The 25,140-nt window shown below is 44.1% G+C and overlaps 1 protein-coding gene across 1 annotated transcript; it reads left to right on the top strand.

Annotated features, from left to right (window-relative positions):
* The first annotated feature begins 3,834 nt into the window (after positions 1-3,834).
* On the top strand, positions 3,835-24,147 carry PPP1R36 (protein phosphatase 1 regulatory subunit 36). The gene is made up of 11 exons (XM_063333172.1): positions 3,835-3,900; positions 8,626-8,690; positions 9,887-9,967; positions 10,669-10,790; positions 10,916-10,982; positions 11,916-12,014; positions 15,894-16,034; positions 20,631-20,670; positions 21,956-22,152; positions 22,240-22,428; positions 23,674-24,147. Exons 1-11 carry the CDS (start codon positions 3,835-3,837, stop codon positions 23,918-23,920), a joined length of 1,314 nt encoding a protein of 437 aa, XP_063189242.1. The 3' UTR covers positions 23,921-24,147.
* The last annotated feature ends 993 nt before the right edge of the window (positions 24,148-25,140 follow it).

Below are 25,140 nucleotides of genomic sequence, written 5' to 3'. Positions count from 1 at the left end.
CATTCATCCACTTAGTTTATAAAACAAAGAATAACGTTGTGTTGATTCTCAGTATATTATACTTACTGTAGAGTGAACTCTGATCCTGTTAGTGGAAACTTCACACTGACTCCAGTGGGTCTACATTTTTTCACACAGTTTCTTAAAGAAATAAAGTAATGTCAGAGTGGCAAACGCTGTTCCTCATTTACAAATAGGTGTATTTGGTGTGCACATGTAGTTCTGGGGAGCAGTTGCACATTTCAAATGAATTTGGCAAAGCCAGGAAAATAATCTTGTGTAAAATCTGCAGTTTCATTGCTTCCACACTCAGCATCTCTCCTCCTTTGTACTCTCCTGACTCACAGGGAAAGCCACCTCCTTCTGTCAAAGTCATGGGCCTGGGTTTCGAACTTCACTTGCTCTTCAACAGGGCTCCGTGGAAAGACCAAGCCCATAGGAAGGACATAAAGTGGTTATAACTTTGTAGCACTTGTGTAACTACAGTGCTAACTTTTGATGGCTTCTTATATTTGCTGATTGGGTTTATATGGATGGTATTATTTCCTACAGAGGAACACCCGTAGCATTAATACTGGAGAATTTAATCACCCAAATTAATCACCCTTAAGCACCTTAGCACCTGGCTCACGGTGCAGCCAGGTGTGTTGCAATGCAAAGCAATCGCTCCTGTGTCGCCCTGCAGTTCCCCACCCTCTCTTTGCAGGGGAGAGAGAAGAGCCTAAAAAAGACAAAGCCGAAAGCATTACTAAAATAACGTGCCATGTGAGAGCCCTCGGAGGGAGCTGAGGACAAGAAAGCTGTCTGAGGGCAACCCACTCGGGAGCTGGAAAGCTGAGACGTGCTTGGGCAGGCTGTGTCCACCCAGCCGGCCGGGTGAGTCAGCCCGTGCCCTGCCGCCTCCAGAGCGTCTGTTTGAAGTTCTGCACAGAGGACTTAGCAGACCGGCTGCAGCCCTGCTCATCCCCTTGTGATACCATCTTAAAGACAGGAATGAATGTATCCCGGCAGCCTTCCTTTTATCTCTCGGGAGACACCGCGTAGAGCCCTGCAGGCTGGGCAGCCTTTCTCTCGGGAGCTGCCTGTCCTTTATTTGAAAGGTTCTCCTTGAAGGTTTGGGGCACTGTGGGACGCAGCCAAGGGGAGACGACTCTGAAGGAGATGTGGCACCTCAGAACTGCACCATAAATTTTGTCTTCCCCATTGTGAGCCACTCCCACAGGAACAGGAAGAAAAGGGAAAAGTGTTCAGGGAATTCACGTTTCCAGTCTTGGCACTCAAGTTAAATGCAAGGCATCATGTTAAAAAGCACACACGCCCAGCATGCATACTTAATTTTAAAGTTCTTTTCTTCAGTCTTGTTAGTGCGTTGCAATGTAATAGCATTTCAAGCTCTACTTATTGAAAAGGTGTTCCGCATTTCTCCTCCTTTGCCCTGTGACTGGCATGAGTTTCCCTTACCGCGTCCCTTTAGAAAGCGCACAGTGGTCTAATCTCTGCCTACGTCAGGGACACTGTACCTTAGCATAGGGGAATGCTGTGATATTAAACCAGCAAAGCATGTGGATGCTCTTACAGCAGCGAAATTACGTCTGTAGTTGTTCATCACAGGAGAGTTATCACCCCTCCCTACCCCACGGCGAAACAAGTTATGCTAGTAAAGCTTCTTTAGCACACCTATGTGGGTCAGGTATCACATCTCTCCGCCATTCTCATCCTCATATTTATTCAAGCAGAAGCCTATAGCATAGACCTGCCTTTAGAGTAGATTTTGCTTGCAGCAGCGTGGTGATTATATAGTTGGGCAGGCCAGCATTTCCAGATGCAACAACATATTTCACTTCCACATATGAAACAGCAGTATTAAAAACGCCTGATCCACCCTTCCATGACCCATTTGCCTTTACTCTCTCCTGCATCAGTAGGGTGGAGACATAGACAGGCTGGTTCCTCCTGTCATCCCAATAACAGCACCAGCCAGGAATTTTAGAGAGGGGATAAATTTCCCTCTAAGAGGCAGCACATTTTTGGTAGTCTTTCTTTTAAGGGAAATCAAGTATAGGAAATTTTTGTTCCTTTTCCATTGCTGAAGATACTCTCTGCTACCATTTAGGAATTGGTATTTGTGTGTTGGCCTGTACACAAGTTGACAGATCACTGTCGCACTCTGGACTAAGAAGCATAAAGTCATTCTTGCTTGTGCTTAGGTAGCAGCACCTGTACCCTATCTGTTGGAGCAGTTCAAAATGTCACTGCTGCAAATGATTGCAGTTAAAAAACCATTCTGAATAGAATTAAGGAGGCAAAACCACTTCCAGAACTCCTAATGCTATGTATTTCAGCAAGCCTATATAGAAAACCCCATGGGTTTCATTGGTCTTGGTTGCCTTGCTGTTCACTGCCAAGTATCATGAAATATTTTCTAACTGTCAATCCCTCTAAGAGCTGTTGCATGGTTGAACTGACAGTCAGAGCTGAAAGCAGCATTTCTTTTTGCCAGGCTGTGTCTAAAAATGTAAACATATTTCTTTCAAAACCACGTTTATTTCTCATTTGGCAGACTCCTTATTTTCCCGTGGCAGACCTCATTCACAGCCTGTTTGCAAATGTGCTAACATCCTGGTTAACGACAACCGATGCTAGCAAGTCCTTAGTCCTAGCTGTGGCACTACAGGTGGAAGATAACTAAGCTAAAAAGTGTCTGTAATAAACTAAAACCTAAAAATAAAGTTCACTGCAATGATTACCTTCAAAGCTCACAGAATTGAATAGCACTGTACTTTAATACAGTACATCTATATTCAATTCTCAACTTTTTTTCCCCTCATTCTGTACCAGGGAGATGGTTATTATATGCTACAGAAGAACTAGAAACTAGGCTATGACAGTTTTCTTAAGCTTGATAGATTTCTGAGCATCTCAGGTACAGAATCAAAATCAGATTTTTGAAAATACCTATTGAATACGAGGTTAGTACTTCTGCCTTTCTGTTACAGGCATGTTAATAACAAAAGGTTGATTGTTAGGAGCACAAGGCAAATGCCTAGCTGCATGAAAATAGCTGACAACTGCTAATGTTCAATAATCTCATCTGATAAAACCACGCAGAGGGAGTAATTGCACGAGGATTTCAGTAAAAGAATGTGCAGCTGGTTTTTCTGGCTCTCCAAAAGGAGCCTGTGGTGCGTAAGCGATGCGAGGCAATCATTGCCTCCTGGTTTCCCTTAGACCTTCGGTCTGGACTCCGTAGCTAATTCTGCCTTTGCCTATCGAACACCTTTAGCCCGTTTGCCCCTGTGGATGTAGTCGCCACTGAACGCAGCAGGTAGCCAGGCCACAGGGCTCTGAACCTAGGGCAAGGTGGGGGCTGGTGTCCCAGGAAGACAAGGACGTGAGGGGACACGGTATCTCTCCAGAAGTTACAGTGCAGCTGTCTAACTGCCCTGTGCTTTGGATGACCCAAGGGATGGGACTGAAATGCAGCAGTGTTAACATGAGAAAAAACAGTGAAAATTGCTGAAAACAAAGAATTAGGAGCTTCGATTTTGCACAAATTTGAAGTGAAAAACCACACCAGTGCTCATAGTATTATGCCTAAAGACATTATTTATTCCATTCATATGGCATGATCCTGTTTTTAATGAGCAGGCAGAAGCACTTGGCAGGTAAATGGCGTAGTCATGGGCTAAGTATTAGCTACCGTGAAATTGAATTCTGTACTTGTGTGTCTAATACAAACAGTAGTGCGTGCACACAGAGTCTAATATTCCCAGAGAAACCAGGGCTGACATTTAACTGCCCCCGGGAAGAGAGGAGGAAATTAATACGGTGGGTATGGAAGACGGAGACTTGACACAGCAAGGAGAAACAAGAGGCAGAAAGGAGGTGAATGACCGGATGGTGAGTCAGTGATATTTTTGTTGAGTTTATGCATGTGTTTATTTTCTGGGTGTGATATCTGAATTAAACATTAGATATACCTAAAGAATGGATACATGTGTCTACTGTTGAGTGTTCGCAGCTACTGGGACGCACATGGATACACAAACACCGCAAGAAACAACATTAAAAGAAGCCTATTAAGGCTGCAAGGTCACTTGTTCAGAATTATGACCATCAGAGCAAGCCTATTTCTTCTTTCTTTGTGCTTATGCATCATAACCCAGTTTTTAATTACACAGTAACAGGTTTTTTTAATTTTTTTTCTTCTGTAGGGCACCTGTCCCAGTCAGTGCACACAATGGGCAGCGTATACTCTAAGTAAGTAATACTTCCCAGTTCAATATACACCTTATTTACTATGTTCTGTCCAGCCCCAGCGCTGGAGAAGAATTATCCCTAGAATGTTGCCTGTGAATGTCATCACCATTGCATCTTGAATGCTTCATAACGTTGAACATATAGTTTTTACCCCTGAGATGTGTATAATTCCCACAGAGAGAAGGTGATAAAACGAAATACCAAAAGCCAGATGCTTTATTATGGGGTCTTGTACTGGAAATGCCAAGGAACTGGTTTTTCAGACAGATGAGTATTATACACTTCTTCGACTGTTCAAAGTAGAGTTCCTGTTGGCTTTGGTCACAGCTGTGGGTACCTAGTCCTGCATTTCAGACTTCCACAAAGCCAGGCCATTCGCTCAGAGAGAAAAGAGCATGCAAATAATGGTCATTAGGGTTACATGCGGGTTGGAGTGATTTTCCTGGCATTCTGTGACTGAAGCCCATATGGAAATCAGTTTCCCACGTAGCCTTCAACTGCTTCAACCATTACGCCTTAATTTCACTTCTTGTAATCTTCTGGCTCACTCATTTTATAGCTTCCAACTCTTGCAACAGCTGAAGCAGGGATCCAACAGACGCTAATCTCCTTTACTACACAACGCCAGGCTTTTAAGTTGTTTTTTTCCAGACTGATACCCATTTGTGCTGTCAGCATGGGTGAGATGTTTGGTGCTCCCCTCTGCACCCTTAGCTCATGAAATACCTGGGCTGAACTGATCTCCTCCAGCAAGCACTCGGTTAAAGGTAGTATAGTGCTGCATCTGAGCATCCCAACTCTCCTGCCCTGGTAACTCGGTCGGTCTCGGGGTTCCCCCTAATACCAGCCCCTGTGCTTGGCCAGAGCCAATTCTGTCCCGCTGTCCAAAAATCTCTTCCAGATTTTCTTCATTTTCTCCTAGTTACCTGTTTGCTGCGCTGATTCCCAGGCCTTCCCTGCCTGCCTAGCCAGCTCCGTCTTTAGCTCTCAGCCCCAGTCTTCACATTCACAGTCGTTCTCCCTGTTAGTTTCTCCCCATCTTTCATCTGGGCTTTTTGTGCCAATTTGGTCCCAACTCTAGTACAGCCGAAGGCTTGTCTCCCCTGCCTCCTGCACCACGAACACTAATGGTGGTGGTTCTGACTATCTGCAACATGTCCTTTACTTTTCCCTGTTCTTTTGACACAACTTTTACTGGAACCAAGATAGGCCGATGATCTCCTGAGGCTAATGACAGCCCCACTCTATAAAAATGAGTTGATGAGCCATCAGTTCCATACCTCCCCTGTCCCCCTGGTGGGAAGCCTATTTCTATACTGCTGCCCAGCTGCCGTGGGTGAGATTTGAGGTCGTTTCCAAACCTGCTTCTCTCATCCTCTTAAATATGTAACTAACTTGGCTGCCAAGGCATAGATATGTACTTGGCAGCCTGCAATAGCAACTGGAAACACAACATACACAATACAATTGTCAAAAAAAAAAGGAAAAAAAAAAGAGATGGCTGTAGAGAACAGAGCCAGAGATGAATTTTCAGGCTGATTTGAGATGCCTGCTTAGCTACCCATGGACTGATTGTGTTTGCACGGATAAACCTTCGAAGAATACCTACAGGAGAAAAGATGCAGTGTTTGTAAGGCTATGGAACTGGGGGAAGCTAGGGACATTTTTTTTTATGGAAATTTTCTTTCCCCGCATTGTATTGTTCATGTGTTCTTCCATGTGGTTATGAACATCTTGGTGCTGTTTTCAGGAGTATTTTCCCTGGTTAGAAACTATTGCAAAAATGAACGATGCCACCTTTAAGAGCTGAAAGCACAGGACGTGTTCCTTCTGTCTTACTGAACGGACCCGTCTAAAAGTCTTAGGTCAGGTATTTTCATCTCTTCAAAGTACACACTGGCCTAGTGCAGCCGTACTAGCACACTTTTCCTAGATTGTGGCTGGTTTTCACACTATAGCTGACCTGATCTGTTTAGAGGTGTGGTCCTCCCTGTCCCCTTATCTTTTTCTGCGTCTCTGCTGGCCCTTCTCTGACTCCACCATGAACTGATGTAAAATTCTAACTCAACAGAAAGTTTCTCATTTATTTTTGCTGGATTACTGTTTTTGACAGTTTAGGGAGCCGCCTTGCTGTGGGGACAAAGAAAATAAAGAATCAACACAAAGATAAATCATGGGAAAATTTTGATGGGAGCAGGAATGCCTCTTCCATCAACAGCTAGCTATTAGGCTGGCTTAGCTGTAACGTGAAACCTCACCCTTCATGAGAACTTTACTTCTATTGGGAAAAAGTGCTTTTATCAATATAACTTGTACCAATTTTGGGTGCGATCTAATCAGTACCAGTTATACATGACACTGATCCACTGTGAATGACTAGTGTGAGAGACTCTCTGCTTGCAAAAGCAAATGCTTGACAATATCCCAAAGATCAAAACCCCTCCCTCAAAATCATGCCCTTAAGTGACCTGCCTTAGCATACGGGAATTATTTCCAGGGGGAACTTGCAAATCTTGAGATGATTGCTCTCATAGGCATCTAGGTCATTTCACAGACTTGTGACCTGGTAGATATACTTTTAAACCTTGTAAAGTTGCAAGCTAAAGCATGTTTAACATTCAGAGTGCTGTACAGACATCAACGCCCATAACAGAGGGACCAGGTGCAGCTGCCTTCACTGCTGCCAGTCCTGGGCCAGTAACCAGGAAAACCTCTGCAGCTCCTGACCGTCAAAGAACACAGAAGTCCAAATGAGTGGCCGTGGAGATGTTACCACATGGAAAGCACTTATTTTCCCTGTTTGGGCTAAAATGTTACCCAGGGAAGCTGCTTAGCAGAGCTGGGAAAGAGCAGAGTCCACAGACTATGAGTCCCAGTCCACAGTGCAGGCTGGAGGGGGATTTACCTGCTGGGATCTGCGGTTCCTAGGGGACAGCAGGCTGTCACCAGGATACTGCTGTAAACAGGGCCTGCCTTCTGCGCTTCTGGTGGTGTCCCAGGCAAGCACCATGCTATCTGTGAGTCTCCCCACCTTTCTCATCTCCATCTTGTTGCTGCTGCTCACGTTTGCCTCTGCAGCAGATGCTGGGGACCACAGGAGGGCCATGGGGTGGGCAGGGCAGGGCAGGCAGGGACTGTCCCACTGCCCCAGCCAGGGAGCAGGGTGGCTGGGGACAGTCATTCAGCCATTTGTATTAGTGAGAAGCAGCTGAGATGCATTTCGAAGACAGAGGGGTGGTATTTTCTCCTTACTGTGATGCATTGGTAAGCCTTGCTGTACTGTACTACCGCCTTTTCTATTTTTCTTTCATGGTTCATAATCCCTGGTGTGTAACATAAAAGTGCCGTGTTTGCGTGACCCTTTTCATGTGAGAGCTGTAAACCAGCATTAGAAAGCTGGAACTGAAGACTAGAACAATCAAGTTGAAATAATGACTTTTTGTGAAAGGATTACAGCCACGGTTTCCTAATATTCATCTCCGTGGTCTAATCATTGCCTGGGCTGCTGGCTGCTGGTGTGAAATTATCCTGGTGTCCCATATCCAGCACTGTACTACCAAATTAGATTGAGCAAGAATTTGTGAGAGCCTTGTGCCTGGCTGGCTGAATGGTACCTGGCAAAAAGTCACAGAAAGCCTTCGTGTTTCACCTAATTTAAATTTGTAGGTAGAAGGATTTCAGCAATAAGAGTAATTTTGCTTTAAAGGTGACCTGGAAATAATAGTTAAGAGTTTGCAAGTGTCTCTTGTTAATTAAGAAAGGACTAATGGATTTATTTCCAGGGGATTTTTTTTATGTTCTTTTTTGTTCTTTTTTTTTTTTTTAATATATAGCTACTGTAAATGCTGTTTCTAGTAGTTTTGTCCAGTGTCCCCTGAAGTCTATCTGGCGTTTATTTAAAGTTCTCAGAATATCGGGAAAGTGCATAACATATTCAATTTTTAAACAAAGATTTCCTTTGTCCTGATACTGTCTATACAGTTACATAAATATTATAAAACAAAACAAAACAAATAAAAGCCATGTGTTGTTAATGCACAGCTCCACTTGATTTCTCAGTCTTTATTGATTCACTGGCAATCAAAGAACTGATGTACCTTAGCAAACTTTCTATTATTTATTCATAACCTGGAAGAAATAAAAAGCTCAGATACCCATTTTTCTTTCTTGTGCTGTCAACCTTAAATCTCAGAGAATTTTTGTTCAATAGCTCACGAACAAACAACATCTGGGTGAAAAGCAGACTTAAGAAAGATAGAAAGTGGTCCATTTGCACAGTGCTTGCATTATAAATATTTTGTTGAGCTGGGCTGAGAACATGAGCATAGATTTATGACACGTACTATGTATGCTGTTTTCTTGCAGAGGATAAAACTAACTCGAGGTGTGTGGTACTGGAAAGATGATACGAACACTCTTGAATTTGCAAGGTAAAAGAATGGTGTTTAGTTTCAAATTATGCAGGTTTAGGCCTTGATACAGCAGTTCCAACTAAGGTAAAATCAGTCTAATATTGTTTTACCCAAACATCAACTGCATCTTCTTCTTTTTTTTTTTTTCCAATTGAGACCAGAGCTCCTTAACTGCTGCTCTGTAGCATCATGTTAATGGAGAGAATCAGAGATACGCATTTGCTTCACACTGCTTTCAAGCTGAACCCACTACAGAGGGATGGCTAGAAGTGTGTGGCGCGTCCTGCCTTGTGTCAGAAATGTGCAGCACGCGCTGGAGCAGCAGTGCTGGACATGAGGGCCAAATGCCACCCCAGGTGTCTATATGTGGAGGTCCACAGACCGATGTTCCCTGTTGCTCATGTTACGTATGACCCTGTGCGATGGTGAGCACTGGAGGACTGCAGACCTTTAGGGAAATCACAGCTCTGCAGGGGACAAAGTGCTTGTAACTGTGCTTTGAATTTCTGCGGCAGTTGTGGATTAAGACTTCATCATTTAAACAGTTAGGGCAAAAAAACCCAACACCCAAGCTGTATCCCCCCTTCTCTCTTCTCAAGTGCAGGGCAGGGAGCGCAGTGGAGCGTGGCAGCGGTGGGTCAGTCACATGCTGCCCGCTGCTGCCTCCTGCCCTGCCGGGCATTTCCCAAGCCTTTGTCATGGTGGAGCCAGGCTGCTCACCTCTCTCCTGGTCATACGGCTACTGCAGGTGCCTTTCATGGTCTGCGTCTCAGCAGCTCTGGCCAGCTTCTCCGTTGGGCTTGGGAACGCTGCTGACTCTGCCCAGCAGCTCTCCGGGGAGAGGTGTGAGCTCCCTGGTGACCTCTGCCTGTCTCTGCCCTCAACGATCCCAAAGAAAAGCTCTGGAATGGAGTAGTTTACATTTAAAATCTTCCTAAAGCCACTTGAGACACCTATTGCTTGAAGGGTTTACATGGTGCAGTGTATATGGTGGCAGGAGACAGAGCAGGAGGGCCCAGGGAAACCCCTTTACTCTTTGCTTCTGTGTTCTTGAAAGCAATGTCTCACGTTGACCTCAGCACAACCCAGTTGTTTTCTTAGTGTCACTTAGAGGCCAAAATAGATATGCCTTTGTATCATGGGATGTTGACCTCTTTGTACTGCTGCTAGTAATTTAAACTCATACTACTGCGTGCTTATACTCTGTATTTCAGCTCCAAACCAGCGGCTGAGGAAAACCTTAAGGAAGGAAAAAATATTCACTTTCAGGAAATGCGTGTCAAGACATTAAAGAGGTATTTTCAATTTGACCAGCCTAGCTCAAAAAGAAACAAGATAATTTGTGTGGGAATATTTTCATCTGTTGTCTGAAGATCATGTCTGAACAAAGCACGTGAAACAGGAAGCCAGCTGTCATTTCAACAGGGTGGATGAGTGGCCTGAACATAAAAACAGAGCCAGACATGCCTGGTGTTGAATGCTAGCTCAGGCACTAGCCTGGTATGACTTTGGTAAAGTCATTCAGCATCTTTGTTGCTGTTTCCAGATCGCTCACAACGAGTTAATAATTCTCATCTACCCTAAAGAGTATTGTGAGGTAATTAATTCATCTGTGTAAGGCACTTCAAAGATTAAAGTATTATTATTATTATTAATACTCTTATAAATTCACAACATGGTATAGCTGACTTTCATCCATTACTTAAAACCTCTTTGATCTAAATAATATAGTCACAATTTATTATATTAGCAACTAAAAGAGCAACTTGAGACACAACCTTAGAGCTGAAATGTCCTATTTCTCTCAACATCCCCAGCCTCTTTTGTGGTTGTAATAGTTGAACGTTTGTTCAGGATACCTGCCAAACACATTTCACTGCTTGTCCCTTTGAAACTGAGTGCAGTGAAGACACTACATGCCAGGTAGATAGTCTTAATATTCTCAGACTGGAATTAACACTGTATCCTTAAGTGTTATGTATCGGTCAACCACTAGCATCTTCCAAGAGGAGTGCAGTGCAACGCTTCCTGAAAGAAGGCTGACTGACACAGAAGTAAAATTGCATAGGCTGTCAAAGTGGGTACAACATGGATATGTGACGTTGGATGATGTCAAATGTGAGTAATTGCTTATATTTTGTATCAGCAAGGCATCGCCCATACAAGCTAGAAAGCTATTTCTACTAACTAAAACTAGCGATTTTTTTGAGGAAATATTGTTTTTCTCCTCTGTATGTTTTCAGATGCTGCTTTGCTTTTGAAAGAAGCAAATGAGTCACATCACATGCTGTCATTTGCAGCAGTTATAAGGTATGCCATTTAGAGTTTGTTTCAAGAATTATGCGTGTGTAGCTGGTAGTGGATGGACCAGGGTATATGAGAAGTGGGATATGAACTACCAGAGCTTTAAAATCTTTCACCTGTGAGGTTCAGTGGGAAACAATACCAAATGCGCGTTGTCCTCAACATGTGCAGAGAAATAATCCTATCACCCGTTTGAAAGTTTTCCACTCTGTTACCTAAAGGAAGCCAAGAACTTGGGCTTAAATATGCGAAGGTTGTTATCCATTTTACTGTAAGTTAAATTCCACGTTAGCCAACGCATCTGCAACACTGCGTGCACCAGGAATGCTACCACGACTAGGAATCTGGGCTGCCTTGCTGTGCTGCTCAGTTCCTGTCAGAGCTACAGGGCTCATTATTTGCTGCGTTACTTTACATTATTTGCTACATTATCAGCATTACTTCTCTATAGGCTAAAAGCGAGGAGGCAGCAGGCGGAGCATTCCATCTCAGAGGCATATCCCTGAGATCACCAGGGCCGTACAGTGGCTGTATTGCCTTTGGCTTAGGAATGTACCTGTAGACCTTGTTGAGCCTTCGCTGTACTGTCTTTTCAGAAGGGGAGAGGCGTCCAAATTGTCCCCCTTTTCCTTTGAATGTGAGTGCCGCTCTTCAAGCATGTTCAGTGCAGAAAACTTGCTTCTTGGAAGTATGTCTGGTAATATCCCATTCAATCCACTCTTCAACATGTTTATTGGACTCTGTTAATAATTCTCAAAAAGCCTTCAAAGTCTTAGTGTGGGGTGAAGTTCTTCCTACAAATAGGTCTCAACCATATAGCTAATATTTGATATAATGCAGGCCCTTGAGCAGAGACGTTGTTCTTTTTCATAATGTTCTGGTGATGTCTCTGTCTGCAAATCTGCAGACTTCACAGTGACCTTTCTACCTTCCTCTTAGGAACGAGAAACTAGATGAGTTCCTCATGGCCCTGCTCTTCTACCTATTTTTTTACCTTGAAAAGATCGCCCTGGAAAAGAAACGCAGATCCTTGAGTTCGTGAGTACAAATCTTTAGGGGTGTAGGTACGCAGAGCTTGCCCCAGAAAATCTGGAATCACAGAGCAGTCTTTCATGTCAGAATCTGTGGGATTCTGCATATGAGCAAGGACTGCTTGCTATACTGTCCCAGTCTATATATGGAATACTAAGGAGAAAACATCCTTGGTCTCACCGTTTATGTCTCCCGTCCCCTTGTCCTCTGTGCTCTCCTGGACATAGGCTCCTCTGACTATGTAGGGAGACAGATTTTCTGGGAGGATTTGAATCTCGCTTTGCCCCAGCCTTGCCCTGAGTGGCATGCACTGCTGTTCACGGGGCATGGCATCACCGTAGTCTCCCTTTCAAGATGGTGGCTGGATCCAGTCCTGCTGCAATGGGGTCACCAAATAATTTGGCTCCTCAAGGCAATGCTGCAATTTGAATAAATCATTACTACCACCAACGTTAAATCTGTGCGAGTGCCCTGGATCAAATTACCACCTCTTAATGCCATTTCCCAGCAATAACATTCCTATCCAGTCATTTTTCTTGCTTGCAATACAGAGCACCAAATCGTTGCAACTGAGTCTGCTGGGTGTTAATTTGTGCTGTGGGTCACCTTGCTTTAAGACTTCATTTCTAAATACTTTGCAAAGCAGGTTCAGTTGACTCTTAGGTGCTAGAAACATGTTAGGACATGAGGAATATCTGCTAGGAAAGCAGTTCCCGAGTAAGGGTGTGTGACCACACTTGCTACCTTGCAGAGTGGAAGTGGTGGTGCCAGGGGCATAGTTTAGGAGTTGCTGTGTTAGAGGGTTATATGCCTCGGGAGGAAGCATTGCAGAGATACAAACTATGATTGTAAGAAATGTCAGTGTTTTTCTGGAGTCTATAATAGTCTCTGTGAATTCATCGACCATTTTCTTAAATTACTTACCTCACAGTTCATGAAGCCTTGACATAAAAAGGGGCTGATTTATCTGGATTGAAAAAAAGACTGTTGGAGGGTTGATGGCCTTAAGGAATTGATTTGTTCTATATCCATAGATTGACAGCTGTTTCTTCCATTGTGCAAGGAATAACTCATAAATAAAGAAAACCATCAGCGTAGTTTCACACACAAAGGTCGTAGATTCAGTTGAGGTACTCTGGGCTGGTAAAGGACAAGGAGGCCACCCTGTCAGCCATGACATCTCAAAATGGCTCATATCGTCTATTGGTGTGGCAAATACAGAAACAGACTGAAACGAAGAGGAGTATGGACCTATTGCAATACAGGGTTATGTTTCCTGGATCCAAGGGACTCTGGCTAGTGAGTATCAGCTACAAGCAAGCATTGGATGAACCCTGCCAGGAGAGACTTTTCAGTGTGTTCTGGCATGCAGTGCTCCCAAAGTGACCCCTGCCCTTTGGTGGGAAACGCATACTGACTCTCTGCTTCCCAAAGGGATATTCTACAGTACTGTTTTATTTACATTCATTACCTCCCCTGAAGGGAAGCGGCTTGCTTGTCGGGATTACCTGCATGCAGCGTAACATCAGAGAAACTTAAAAAGACACCATGCAGAAGCAGGAAGTCAGGATATTGATCTACTGAAGTATAAATATAGGGAAAGAAAGTAAAATGACAAAAGGCAATTTCAGGTCCTATTTAATATCGAAGTTCATCCTTAATTGTTCTAGTGTCTTAGCTGACCTGGAGAAGCAGAGGGATATTAAACACAGTGTGAAGAGTTTTCTGACACTGCATCTTCTTTCCCTGTTCAAGACCTCCTATTTCCTCTGTTACCCACTTGGTCTAATTCCAGACTCGGTATGTGCTATATTTGAAATCAAATGTAGCAAGGACTATCTTTTTCCTCCTGTGGAGTAAAGTTCTGGAATGGTTTTCCACTAGGAAGTAGTGGGGACAGGCAACAAAACTACTTTTTTTCTGAAGGTGTAGCTCTGTGAGCTTGTGAAAGGGATTTTATGACTACATAATAGAATCATAATGACAGAAAATTACACTTGTGATAAGAATCCTTGGGTTTGTGATATGCTGATGTATTTGAGAGCATGTGAAAGAAGATTGCATAGCCATTTGTTTTCCTATATCTATCCCACATAAATCCCATGCTCAGGGCTGTTGCTTGTGGCCTGCTTAGGAAGAAAACTCCCTCCCCCTTCCTCCAAGATGTAATTTAGTTTCATACCCTTTTTTGCTTGTCTATGTAGTACTGGCTATGTGCCACAAGTAGAGACAGACTGGAGGCAAGACGTGCCGGTACCATTTCATGTGTCTTGTTAGTGATACCTATAATTTGCTCCCAGTTAATCTGACAGACAGATTATTTGGAGACTGGGCTTGGTGACCCACCTAGTCCTTTATCAGCCTGATGTTCCTATATGACAGACACATCCAATGTCTGTGCAGTCCTCGAGCTGCTCTTTTTGTAGACCCTGTGTGATAACCTAGTAACATAGAAAACAGTGCTGGTTATTCCTGCTCCTAGTTGGTATTTTTTGGAGTTCCTGCCATTTGGGCTGCCTGTGAGAGGTGCCTAACTCATCTACTGGGACTACTCTTGTCCACAGGGAGCCAGGCCTGATGGCCTGAAAACCTCCTCAGCTGTCTCGAACCTAGACCATGTAGCAGTATCAGTGTCCACAGTGCCTAAGATGTCTAAGATCGCCCTGGCTTCAGAAGTTATTGCTTCTGTGCATTAAACTTTCTTTAGAAAAGAAACTATTGGAAGGGGGTCCTATCAGAGAATGTCAGGATGAATATGGATATATTTGTCTTCTTGTGACTTTGTCTTTTGTTGATGCTGTGCTGATTCTTTGTAAATCTAATTCTGAGGCTTTCCTGGCTTCTTCTGGGTTCAGGAAGATCTTGTAACTAACTTCAAAAACAACCAACCAGTCTTCCAAAGCAGCGGGGATGAAGCATTCCCCGACCGGAGACAGCTTGGGAGTACTCACTTCTGAAATATGTGACTCTAAGAACAAAAACTCAGCAGTGGTGGATGAGACATGAATGGAACAAGGGCTATTATTTCTGTCCTGTATTTTCTTTCCCCTTTAGTTTCTGTCTGTTTCTGCTTCCAACCCTTTCATGTCTTTTGAGGAAAATCTGCTGGATTTTATGAGCAATTATCCTTGAGAAGCCCAGAGTAATTGTCCTAATTTATTAAAGGTGGGTTGTGTAGGAAGCTTTGGAGCTGGAGGCAATCAGGGAGAGGACAGATAAAAAAACCCAACTCTCCCGAGCGTGAAAGGAGGCTGGTAACTTTTAGGCCGGCAGCGCTCCCAGGCACCGAGAGACAGTCGGGTGGATTACAGGGGAAGCAGAGGAAACAGAAAGCTCTTTGGTTTGGCATTTCCTTCGTGTTTGATCTGAATTGGTTTAAAATACAGGTTTGTGGTTTTAGCCATTCCTGTTTAGAGGCAGTCCCAAAAGTGCTTCGTGTGCCTTTCTGAAGAGAAGTAAGTGCTGTCTCTGAATGAGCCAGACCCACCGCTCCAGGCCACCCGGTGACAGAGCCTGCGCCCACAGATATCTAAATGCACCTCCAGGACTTTTATGCAGGCTGCTAAAAGGCTTCATAAGCTATGCAGGATCAAAGACAGCAACCTGACAGGTTGTGGGCATGCAGCTTTTAAGTTGTGTGGGGCAAGAGAGACTGTCTGGGCCTAAGCCCCAGGCCTTGCAGCCCCACCAGCATTGCCAAGCTGTGCTGGAAGCATCTGAGCCCAGCCTGGCTGCAGAGGGGTCCCCTGACAGTGGGGTCAGGCAGCGTCTTGGTTTATGTGCATGAAAATCATGCCTGGTTCTCAGGACCAGTCACTCTTTCTAGCATCCCTTCTGTCCAGAGCACCTTCCCTGAAAACCTTTTTCTCTTTTTGTTTTAAACAGCACTATGATATTTTTAGAGAAGAAAGAAATGGACGACGTGTTGGCAAAGTTAGCGGTGGCCAGGATTCACCTTGCCGTGGTGTACTGTAACTTTATCCTTGAACGAGGCATGGCACGGCAGCGCCGCATGCCTGGTGGAAAGTAAGCCAAGGAAAGCTTTCCCTTCTGGGCACCCTCTCTAAGTCAAGGACCACAGCAGCCCAGTGCAAAGGACCCTGTTGAGTGGCATAAGTGAATATCCAGGGTAACAAATGTCTTCTGATCCAAGGAGTCACAGAGGGCTATGGGACCATGAGACAGAGAAGTGTTTTGATCTCCCTGCAGCACAGCCTGTTAACTAACTCCAAAAGTGTTTCTGATGAGCTGTTGCCAACTGATCTGGCCACAACAAGTTGCAGCAGAGCTCTGGATACCAGACTGGAAAGCTCTAGCCCTGGTATGCAGAAGCCTTGCTAGATATACAGAACACGAAACTTTGATGGGTTCAACATGAAAGTCAGCAGGGCAAGAAGCAATGCCAGCCCTGGCTCTTACCCCTGCCACTTCCACTTACTAAATCTTGAAAGCAAATGGTTATGTACCTGCTAGTTGCCACTGATCCTTGCATAAAATTCCTCTTATGCCAAGTCTGAGATAGCGTAAGACCAGTCTAGCAAGTGAAGGAGACTATGTTCCTGAAGGGCAGCAAGTGCAGTAGAGACAAGAAGAGGTTGTGCTTGGGCATTGGAAGTGTAGGACTTCTATCTCTGAGCAAGGACGTCAGTTCATGGCTTTTTCAGAGTGGTGAAGACCAACTTTTCTTCAGATGTGATGATCCCAGCAACAAACAGAAAGGGGAGAGAAACCTGTAGTGGGAATTAAAAAAGAAACTGAAGAAGACAGGAGAGAATGGGAGGGTGTTTGAAAAGGCAAAGAAACAAAACGAATGATGAGGACAAGAAAAGAGGAGTTTTAACAGGTGATGAAGTTCTTGTGATTTAACGCTGGCCAGCAACTAAGCACCACAAAGAGTAGCTAGTGGAAGGAGATTGTAATGACAGAAAGATCACACACCGTGCTAGTGTTAGGGATTCTTTCCTCAGCCACGTTTCCTGCACAATGTTTCCTTTCCCTGTCAGTAGAAAGGAGCTGGCAGTCCCCACCCAGCACCCCAGTCCCATGGGATCTTCTCAGAGCAGTTTCAGGCATTTTTTTTCAGTCAGTTGGTGTGAAACTGCTGCCAGTCCCCCAGAAGAGTCACAAGCATTCACCTGCCTTCCTGCAACAGGGCTCCAGGCAGCCTTGCTCCTGGCTGGGGTGGGGAAACCTGGGTTTCCTTCTAATCAAGAGGAGAAGTTAACCTGTGAAATGATGGAGTCAAAAGGGAGCTGAAATTGCAGTCCCAGCAGGGCTTTCATTTTAGTGTGCCCCATCCCACAAGACGCTGGAACCTCAGAATTAGGAATGTGTTCCCTCTCGTCCTGGCACATCAGCATTTCGCCAGGCACTCCTGGGAGCAGCCTTCTATGCCAAATCCCTGCTTCCAGATTCCCGCTGAGCAGAGGCATCCTCTTAACCTTCTTGTTGGTTGGACAGGGAGGGTCATGACAGCATTTCATTGTTTCTGTTGGGTGGCCCTAACATCTGCACTTATGAGACTTGGAGGAACTTATTGCAGAAAGTAACTCGAATGCAAGAACTGGATGGAGCTGGATAAAACAGCCTGTCGTATACCCAGCTAGTTAGCTCTGCTGCCTCTTCACGCACTCGTATTGCCTGGTGGGTGGGAATGTGCAGGATTGAGGCAAGCAAGAGGTCTAGTGGCAAAAATCCCAGCAGCATGGGAGTGAGAGAAGAGAGATGAAAGAAGAAACTGTGTTCTTTAATATTTCCATCACAGTGGGGGTTAGAGTCTGGCAGCGGGTTGGTATGTCGGTGTCCAGGCTGTGAAAACACACAGGCTAGAAAAGAGCCGTGTCTTAAAGCCTTCATGATGTCAGTTGCTGTACGAAGAGAGACCTCACTGTGTTACACATAGCAGAGTGGCAGTAGCTGACTGCAGCTGACGTCAGAGTTAGTCTAATGCTGAGTGTGTTATAATATTGCCATACCATACTGTAATTATATAAATATAATCTTTTTCCAGGCTGAGACTCGGTTTAGCCTTAAATGTTATCTGGATCCTCCCAGACCATTATATGAACTGCCAAAAACAAGAGCTGAGGGACAGAACTGATTAACACTCCTGATTATAAAAGATGGTTAGGAATTTTTTGAGCACACATGTTTTTGCATGGGAAAGGTCCTTCATCAAAACAGAAACTGTGATGAGGGTTACCTTTGATGAGTTGTTTTTTTTTTTAATCTGAAAAATGTTTAGATTAGAAAGCTGAGAAACTATTGATAGTGTACCATCCCCTGGTTTTACTATATTTTCTTATAACCCAACTACGGGTTCATGATGGTGTTGAAGCTTTTGCTTTTCACTCTAATTCACCATAGCAACATTTTAATGAAATCTTATACTGTGTTGGTAAACTTCTTTCCCTTCCAGATCTGCCAAATGACTTGTGTGTTCATATGAATTTATTGATTTTTTATGTAAAGGTTTTCTCTGAAAGTTTAAAAAGGGAGGCTTAGGTGGAGAACATCTTCATCTTAACAATTTACATGATTTGTAAAACGCAAGCATTAAAATCCTATCTTGATACTATCCCAGACTGGAATTTGAGAGAGTTACTCCAGACCTGTTATTTGTGTGTGTTAGCATTAGTCCTTTTGTGCCTCCAATGCCGAGGAAGGAATAGGTGTGTCTGGCTTTCTCCTTTCAAGTTGATTGAGGTTGTGCAACCTTTTTGTGGTGCCAGTTTCCTTATGGGCATTTGTCATAATGGGAAAAATACAGCGTGTTCCCAAAGCTGCATGCATCAATGGCGCAAACACAGTCGAGCCGGCCCTTGCTGCTCCTTGAAGCTGGTTTGATGCACTGGCAATTACAGTCATGGCCGTGGTGGAAAGCTGTGGAGCTGCTAAATGGCACAGGAAGCATTTCTTCCCTGTGTGCCCCTATGCACAACAGTAGTGCTTGTAGATGTCTGAAGTCACTATCATCTTGCATCCAAGCCCCACACGTACTGCACCATCTGCCCTTGGCTGTGCTGTTGTCCTCTTTTATGCATGAACTCATGTCTGAGAAATCAGTGTCACTATATTTCTAGAAGGCATGATGCTCTTTGCTCGCTTCTTCATGTTTCTTACAAGTCCTGTCCTGAATGTTGTTGCAAGTTTGGTGTTTTCCTGACCCTTTCTGTATTTTCCTAGGTAATTAGCAACTGTGCCCTAGACATGGGAGGTGCCTCCTAGTTCAACACTTATTTTAGGAAACTTTACTCTCTTTGCTTAATATCTCACCTCAGGGAAGAAAGCACTGGGAGAAAGAAGGGTGGAGACCCCTGGCCTTATTTGACTCTATTAGCGTTATTTTCTGTTGCCAGCCTGCACATAGGTTTCTCTGCGCAAGCTCTGTAATGTTAAAAGGTGAAGCTGTGTTTCACATTTAGGTTTAAGAAGCTGGGGCCACTTTAGGTTTCTCCACTCTGGTATTCTGAAGACAGAATATGGTGCTTTACCAGAATTCATAAGGACTCAAAAGCATCAGAGTTGTTCTGGGAGTTTTGCTTTGGCAAACGGCCATGCCATGCTTGCAGAGTCAAGCTTCTGTGAAGTGTCAGCAGAATTATGGCTGGTGGGAGCCAGGTAGGGAGATACATGGTCTTCTTGATCAAAAAATCAATAAAGAAAAGTCCAAAGATGGTAAATAGGGCTCTAACTGCATGGTCTGCTCTGCATTGATGTTTCTGAGGTGATGGCAGCTGGGGATACACTAGATGTGTGGAACACGTGATGTTATCACGAAGATAAGGGACATGCCAGGAGTTGGCGAATTGATGTGGAGACAGGTTTTCCTGTGCACCTGGCAGGACCAAGCCAGATCTGTGGGGATCTGTAGGTTAGCATGGAAAATTTGGTTTCATTTCCATGAGGGTGGGTTGTGCCATCTCCAGGAGAACTGAGTGGCTGCTGGGATGTGTGCACCACCCTCTGCTTTAATGACTGTTTCAATGATGTACAGTCATTTGGCTTTGTGTGAGAATCCCTGGGCTCAAGTGGGTGGTGAGAGCATCTCTCAGGCTTCCACTGGGCAAATTGCTGCGTCTTTAATAAAGGCCCTTTGTCGTTCTTGGGCATGTTTTACGTTTCGTCTTGGAGATACATCAGGCATCTCCTTCCTAGTTTTCAAGTTTATTGTCTCAGCATTGGCCTGGCTTGGTGCGCTCGGTAACTCTGCTCATTGCTCTCACAGTGATGTCAGGAAGAGTTTTTTATTGACAGTTCAGTGGGAACTGGGTTAGATCAGTGCTGACCGCTTTTTAGAGGCCCATGCAGAGAGTTCAGTCTAGATAGCATAGCAGGGGAGCCTCGCCTGCTCGTCATATCCAGCTTTGTTCTCTGTCAGATTTAATTAACAGAGCCATACAATATTTTGCATTTTCTCCTTCTGAGGCAATGCAGAAGTCCTGCCTTTCTCTTGGACAGTGGGTCTCTGCATGCTAGTAATGAGGATCTACCAGCAACAACTTTATTGCCCTGGTGAAATGCCAGCTTGGCATAGCCCCCTGAGTGGTATTCAATGCTCTGTTCAGAGAACTGAAAGGATGACTGCTGCTATTAATTTTGTGCTCTTGTTCACTGCCTTAGGAGAAAAACATCATTACAGAAAGATCGGAGCTTCTTTGAGGTAAGAAAGACACAAAGATAAATGGAGAGTACGATTGCCAGCCCAGAGCACATCCCTCCCTTGCGCATCCAAATGCTCCTTTCCTTTTTGGTTCCCCCAGTAGTTTACATGTAAGGCAGAGTACGTAGAATAAAATTTTACCTCTAGGGCCTAGATGTCCCTGTAAAATGCCATCTCTTTGCCCTTCAGACCAAGCCTTTTCCCTTTGGAGCCCTAAACCAGGGAGTTTCAGCCCTTCTGTGGCTCTTGGACCCCAGGCAGTTCCCACCACAGCCTGAGGTCCTGAGGTCTGGTCTATAGATTTCTTCTCATCATTGGTCTCATAGTTTCATCTCTGTAGGTAAGAAATTTCACAGCCTACTTTCATTTCCATTGCCCTTGGCAACATTTCTAGATGCCAATAAGCTCTTCTGGCCTGCCACATACAGCTCCATGAGCCATTTATGCGACTCACTATGTAGCAGGGCTTCAGCAAATTAACACGAAACAGCTGGGCCCAAATCGTACTTTATACTTCATAAACTGGGAAGCCTTTCCTTGAAAAAGGGGAGCCGTGGCTTCAATTCCAAGGACGCAGAGCAGTCCCAGCTATGCTGTCTTTTCAAGAACAGACTCAGTAGAGATTGGACTTACTGGGGGTTGATTCAGTTTATGCCAGGGATCGCAAGAGTTAAAGAGGAGTGAAAAGCTAGATTTTGTTTTTTTAATCAGCAAGCAGACATGCGGAGGTGAGATGAGATGAGTTCCTATTTGGTAGTAATATTTTCTGTGATCATAATGCCATCATTCAGGGTGGGGATCATCATGTCTACCTGCAGCTGCCCAAACAATAGCTGTCCAGTCAGACCATGCCCTTCGGCTGCCTTGGCAGCCAATGCAGAAAGGAGAAGCTCAGCCAGAGGGTGAATTGTTGCCTCTTGAGATAGATGCGTGTGATAGGAACCCCCACAGAATGACTCGTCCAATTAGTTTCTTTCCATTGATCATTGAGGGAAACTGGGTGGTGATATCAGGTTATCTCCTTAGTTTCTAGCAGCAAGACTAAGCCAAATTGTAAAGAGTTGAGCATGATGAAATCTGTCTGAGCTAACTCTGTTTCTAGCTTCCTCTGTCTGCATACCTTTAAAAAACCATTCCTTTCAATTGTTCACTGATGCATGCATGGTAAAGTTTGATGCCTAGTAGTTGCTGGCATTTTAGTGGAGTCATGCCAACCTGCACTCCAGCATGCAGTGGGACCCTGGGCCTTTTCCCAGGGAAAAGAGGATCTGTGTTTTCAATTTAGGGCTTCTACAACTTCTGCAGCTATGTGGCTTGGCTTGTGTTCAGACGGAAGCACTTCCAAGTGATTCGGGAAGAAATCGGCAGGCTTCTTCACTCCGACGTGTTCAATCCCACCTTAAGAGACAGGAACAATGTTGACTTGCACAAAGCAGGAGACCGGACTGCTGCTGCAAATACAGTGCAATTGCCGTATCTGAGGTACACATTTGACACACTGGTGAGTCCTTAGGGAACCTGCCCTATCCAAATACACTGAGGTAACGCCTGCATTTGTTTTCTTTCAAGAAAAGTCCATACCAAGCGTCCTTCCATAAACAGCATGACTCACCAGCGCTCGCCAGTGCTCAGCACGCTGCTGCCCTTACCGAAGGGGAGCGCTCAATACTTCTCCCAGAAGCACTACTGTCAGGGCAGAGACCCTCGATCTTGCACGTGTGACTGCCTGCCAGACTTCTCCGAATTGTTCGCTACCAAGTAAGGGGCTATTTCTCTGCATAAATAGATTGGGTAGTGCTATGAGGAGAGGTGTCGGACAGCTAACTCCTCCTCACCGGGAGAGGGGCCATTGGACTGAGGATTTGGTCTACATGGGAGTTAGAGAGGAACAGGAGTGTAGGTCCTGAGAGGCCTCAGAGAGTCTGAAACTTGCAGAGGCAACCAAGTACTCTTGGTTAACTGATGGCAAAGCAGCTACTGCCCATCGCAGTGCTTTGTTAAAATTCAAAAGGTTTTCAGGGGACGGGAAATATGCTTTAACATAAATCTGAACAGAAATTAATCAAAACCTCTCAAAATCAAAATGGGATGTTTATTTTTTTCCGTCTCGTGATTCATTCCAATTTCTTATATCTTCTCGACTTTCAGATTTTAATAGTGTTCTGATCAGACATTACTGATGTAATTTATCCCAAAAAAGCAATTTTGTTACTACACTGTACTTTTAAAATATAATTTCAATTCTCATAAAAATAGAGCCTTTTCATCTGATTCATGATAAAACCAAACTCTTTCAAGGCTGGTATACCACATGAGAGGAATTCCATTTCCCATCCAGCCATGGTTAACAGCAGTATTGCTACAGTACTTTTTAATGTAATCACTCGTGTAAACAGGACCACTGTAAATCAGTTTTGCTCTGTTGAAACGTATATAAGGCACCCTGTAAGACTTTCCCTCATAAATCTTCTTTTTCTGCCTGGAAATTAGAATTTGAGAATTGCCTTCATTTGTCTGGATCTTTCAGAGTTCTGGCGATGTAATGAAAGCTGCAGCACTGCACATGCAAAATCTTTGGACGTATCTACAACAGATGACCAGCAAGTCCGGTATTTCTTGAGAGTGTGAAATTTGCTAGAAAAGCACATGTAATTGTTTTGTGCGTGCTTTGGAAGCTGGGTGCATCCTGAGCATCTGGCCTTTATAGCTTATGCAGAGCGTCGTGCAATTCATACGTAAGAGGGCCAACCTTTCCAGGGAGCGCCGAGCTTCACTTGGACCTGTGCAATTCACGTTGTGTGCATGCACGCTCCAGACAGAAACGTGCTGTGCTGTGCAAGGTGCTGAGGGTGTGAGCCTGGCTATTTGTTTTTCCCTGGGGGAGAGCTAAGGAGGCAAGGTTCCTTGCTGGTTTACCTAGGAAACGCTACAACTCTGTCCCCCTTTATCCGCTTCTCCTTTGCTTCGTTGTGCCAAGCAGATTAACACAATGTTTTCCAACAGGGTGGGCATCATTGGAGCTCCTGTTAGTGAGTTAATATCTTTGATGAGCATGCCTGATGGGACTATGGAGGAGAAGGAGGAAAAGGAAGAGGAAGAACAAGAAGAAGGAAGAATAAGGACTAGTTTATCCATCCTGACAAATGACCTCAGTTTGCCGTCTCTAAGAAGCCCCCGAAACAGTCTTAGTATTCAGAGCACCGCGCTCTCGAGAGAAACAGCAGAAAGTGACAGTAATCAGAGCAACTAGCAGAAGTGGTATCTGTGTCGAGTGGCATGGTTTCACGTTGCTAAGTAAATCACTCTGAATTTACAGCTTAAGAAGCCTAACTCATTTGTCAGAGGTGGGGCAGTTTAGCACACAAGGGCCTTGACTGGGTGGCTGGAGACCTGGACGGCAATCCCTGGTTCTGTCACTAGCTATTTTTCCTTGATCTTAATGCCTTCATTGCACCATTTCTGAGAAGATTATTTTACTGACTTAATTTGGGAAGTGCTTTGACACCTGCAGGTGAATATGATTATTGATTTTAATGTCAACCCTCTTTTTCTAAAGAGTTAGCAAAGCAACCAGCAGACACGACTGACTACAGTCTAAAAGTTGCTGAAATTCCGCTGTTAAAGGGAGTTACTCTGGAATCTTTAATATCATAGAATCAGAATCGTAGAATCACAGAATGGTTCGGGTTGGAAGGGTCCTTAAAGATCACCTAGTTTCAACCCCCCTGCCACAGGCAGGGACACCTCCCACTAGAGTAAACACTATATTGTTTTTACTTCTTTTTTATTTCCATCATTTCTCATTTTGTTCTCAGATATAGCTAGCCTAATTTATGACTCATTGTGAAATAAGTAGAGCAAAGAGAAATGCTGTTATTTAAAATATCCACCAAGTCTTCATTTCAATTTAGCTATTTAATGATAAGTATTTATTTATTTTTATAATTGATTTTACATGAATGGAAAAGTAGATCTTAGATGTTCAAACTTAAAATATGCAGTTGGGGTGTCAGTATCTTGAAACAAAATGAATTTATGGTAAGAAATGGTGTTATTTTACCTATGAGGCTATCTGTACATGCTGATCGGTAGCATCAGGAGGAAAATTTAGGATGATATCCTGATTTAGTCATAGTCAATAAGAATCAATGAAAAAATAAAGGATGATTTAACAGTGGAATATAACCAGAGAGGTAATATTTTCATCATTGCTAAGAGCAGAAATTTGACATGTTAGTGCTGGTTTGGAAGTTTTCAGCAAACTGTATCTATGCTGGATAAAAATAACACAATTTTCCCCTGCAATGTGTGGTTCAGTTTTTAAAAGGATGAAATTTTGCAGCACAATTATGATGAGAAATTTACTTCTTCTGGAGTAACCAACAGTCCAGGGACTAGATCACTTATGTGGGATGGCCCCGCACTGCCTTATTGAGACATACACTTGAACTGCAGATCCACAGCTATTAT

The sequence above is a fragment of the Chroicocephalus ridibundus genome, chromosome 4 (assembly GCF_963924245.1).
Source record: "Chroicocephalus ridibundus chromosome 4, bChrRid1.1, whole genome shotgun sequence".
Taxonomy (NCBI): domain Eukaryota; kingdom Metazoa; phylum Chordata; class Aves; order Charadriiformes; family Laridae; genus Chroicocephalus; species Chroicocephalus ridibundus.
The sequence above is the reverse complement of the archived record's forward strand: the minus strand, read 5'-3'. Positions and strand labels throughout refer to the sequence as shown.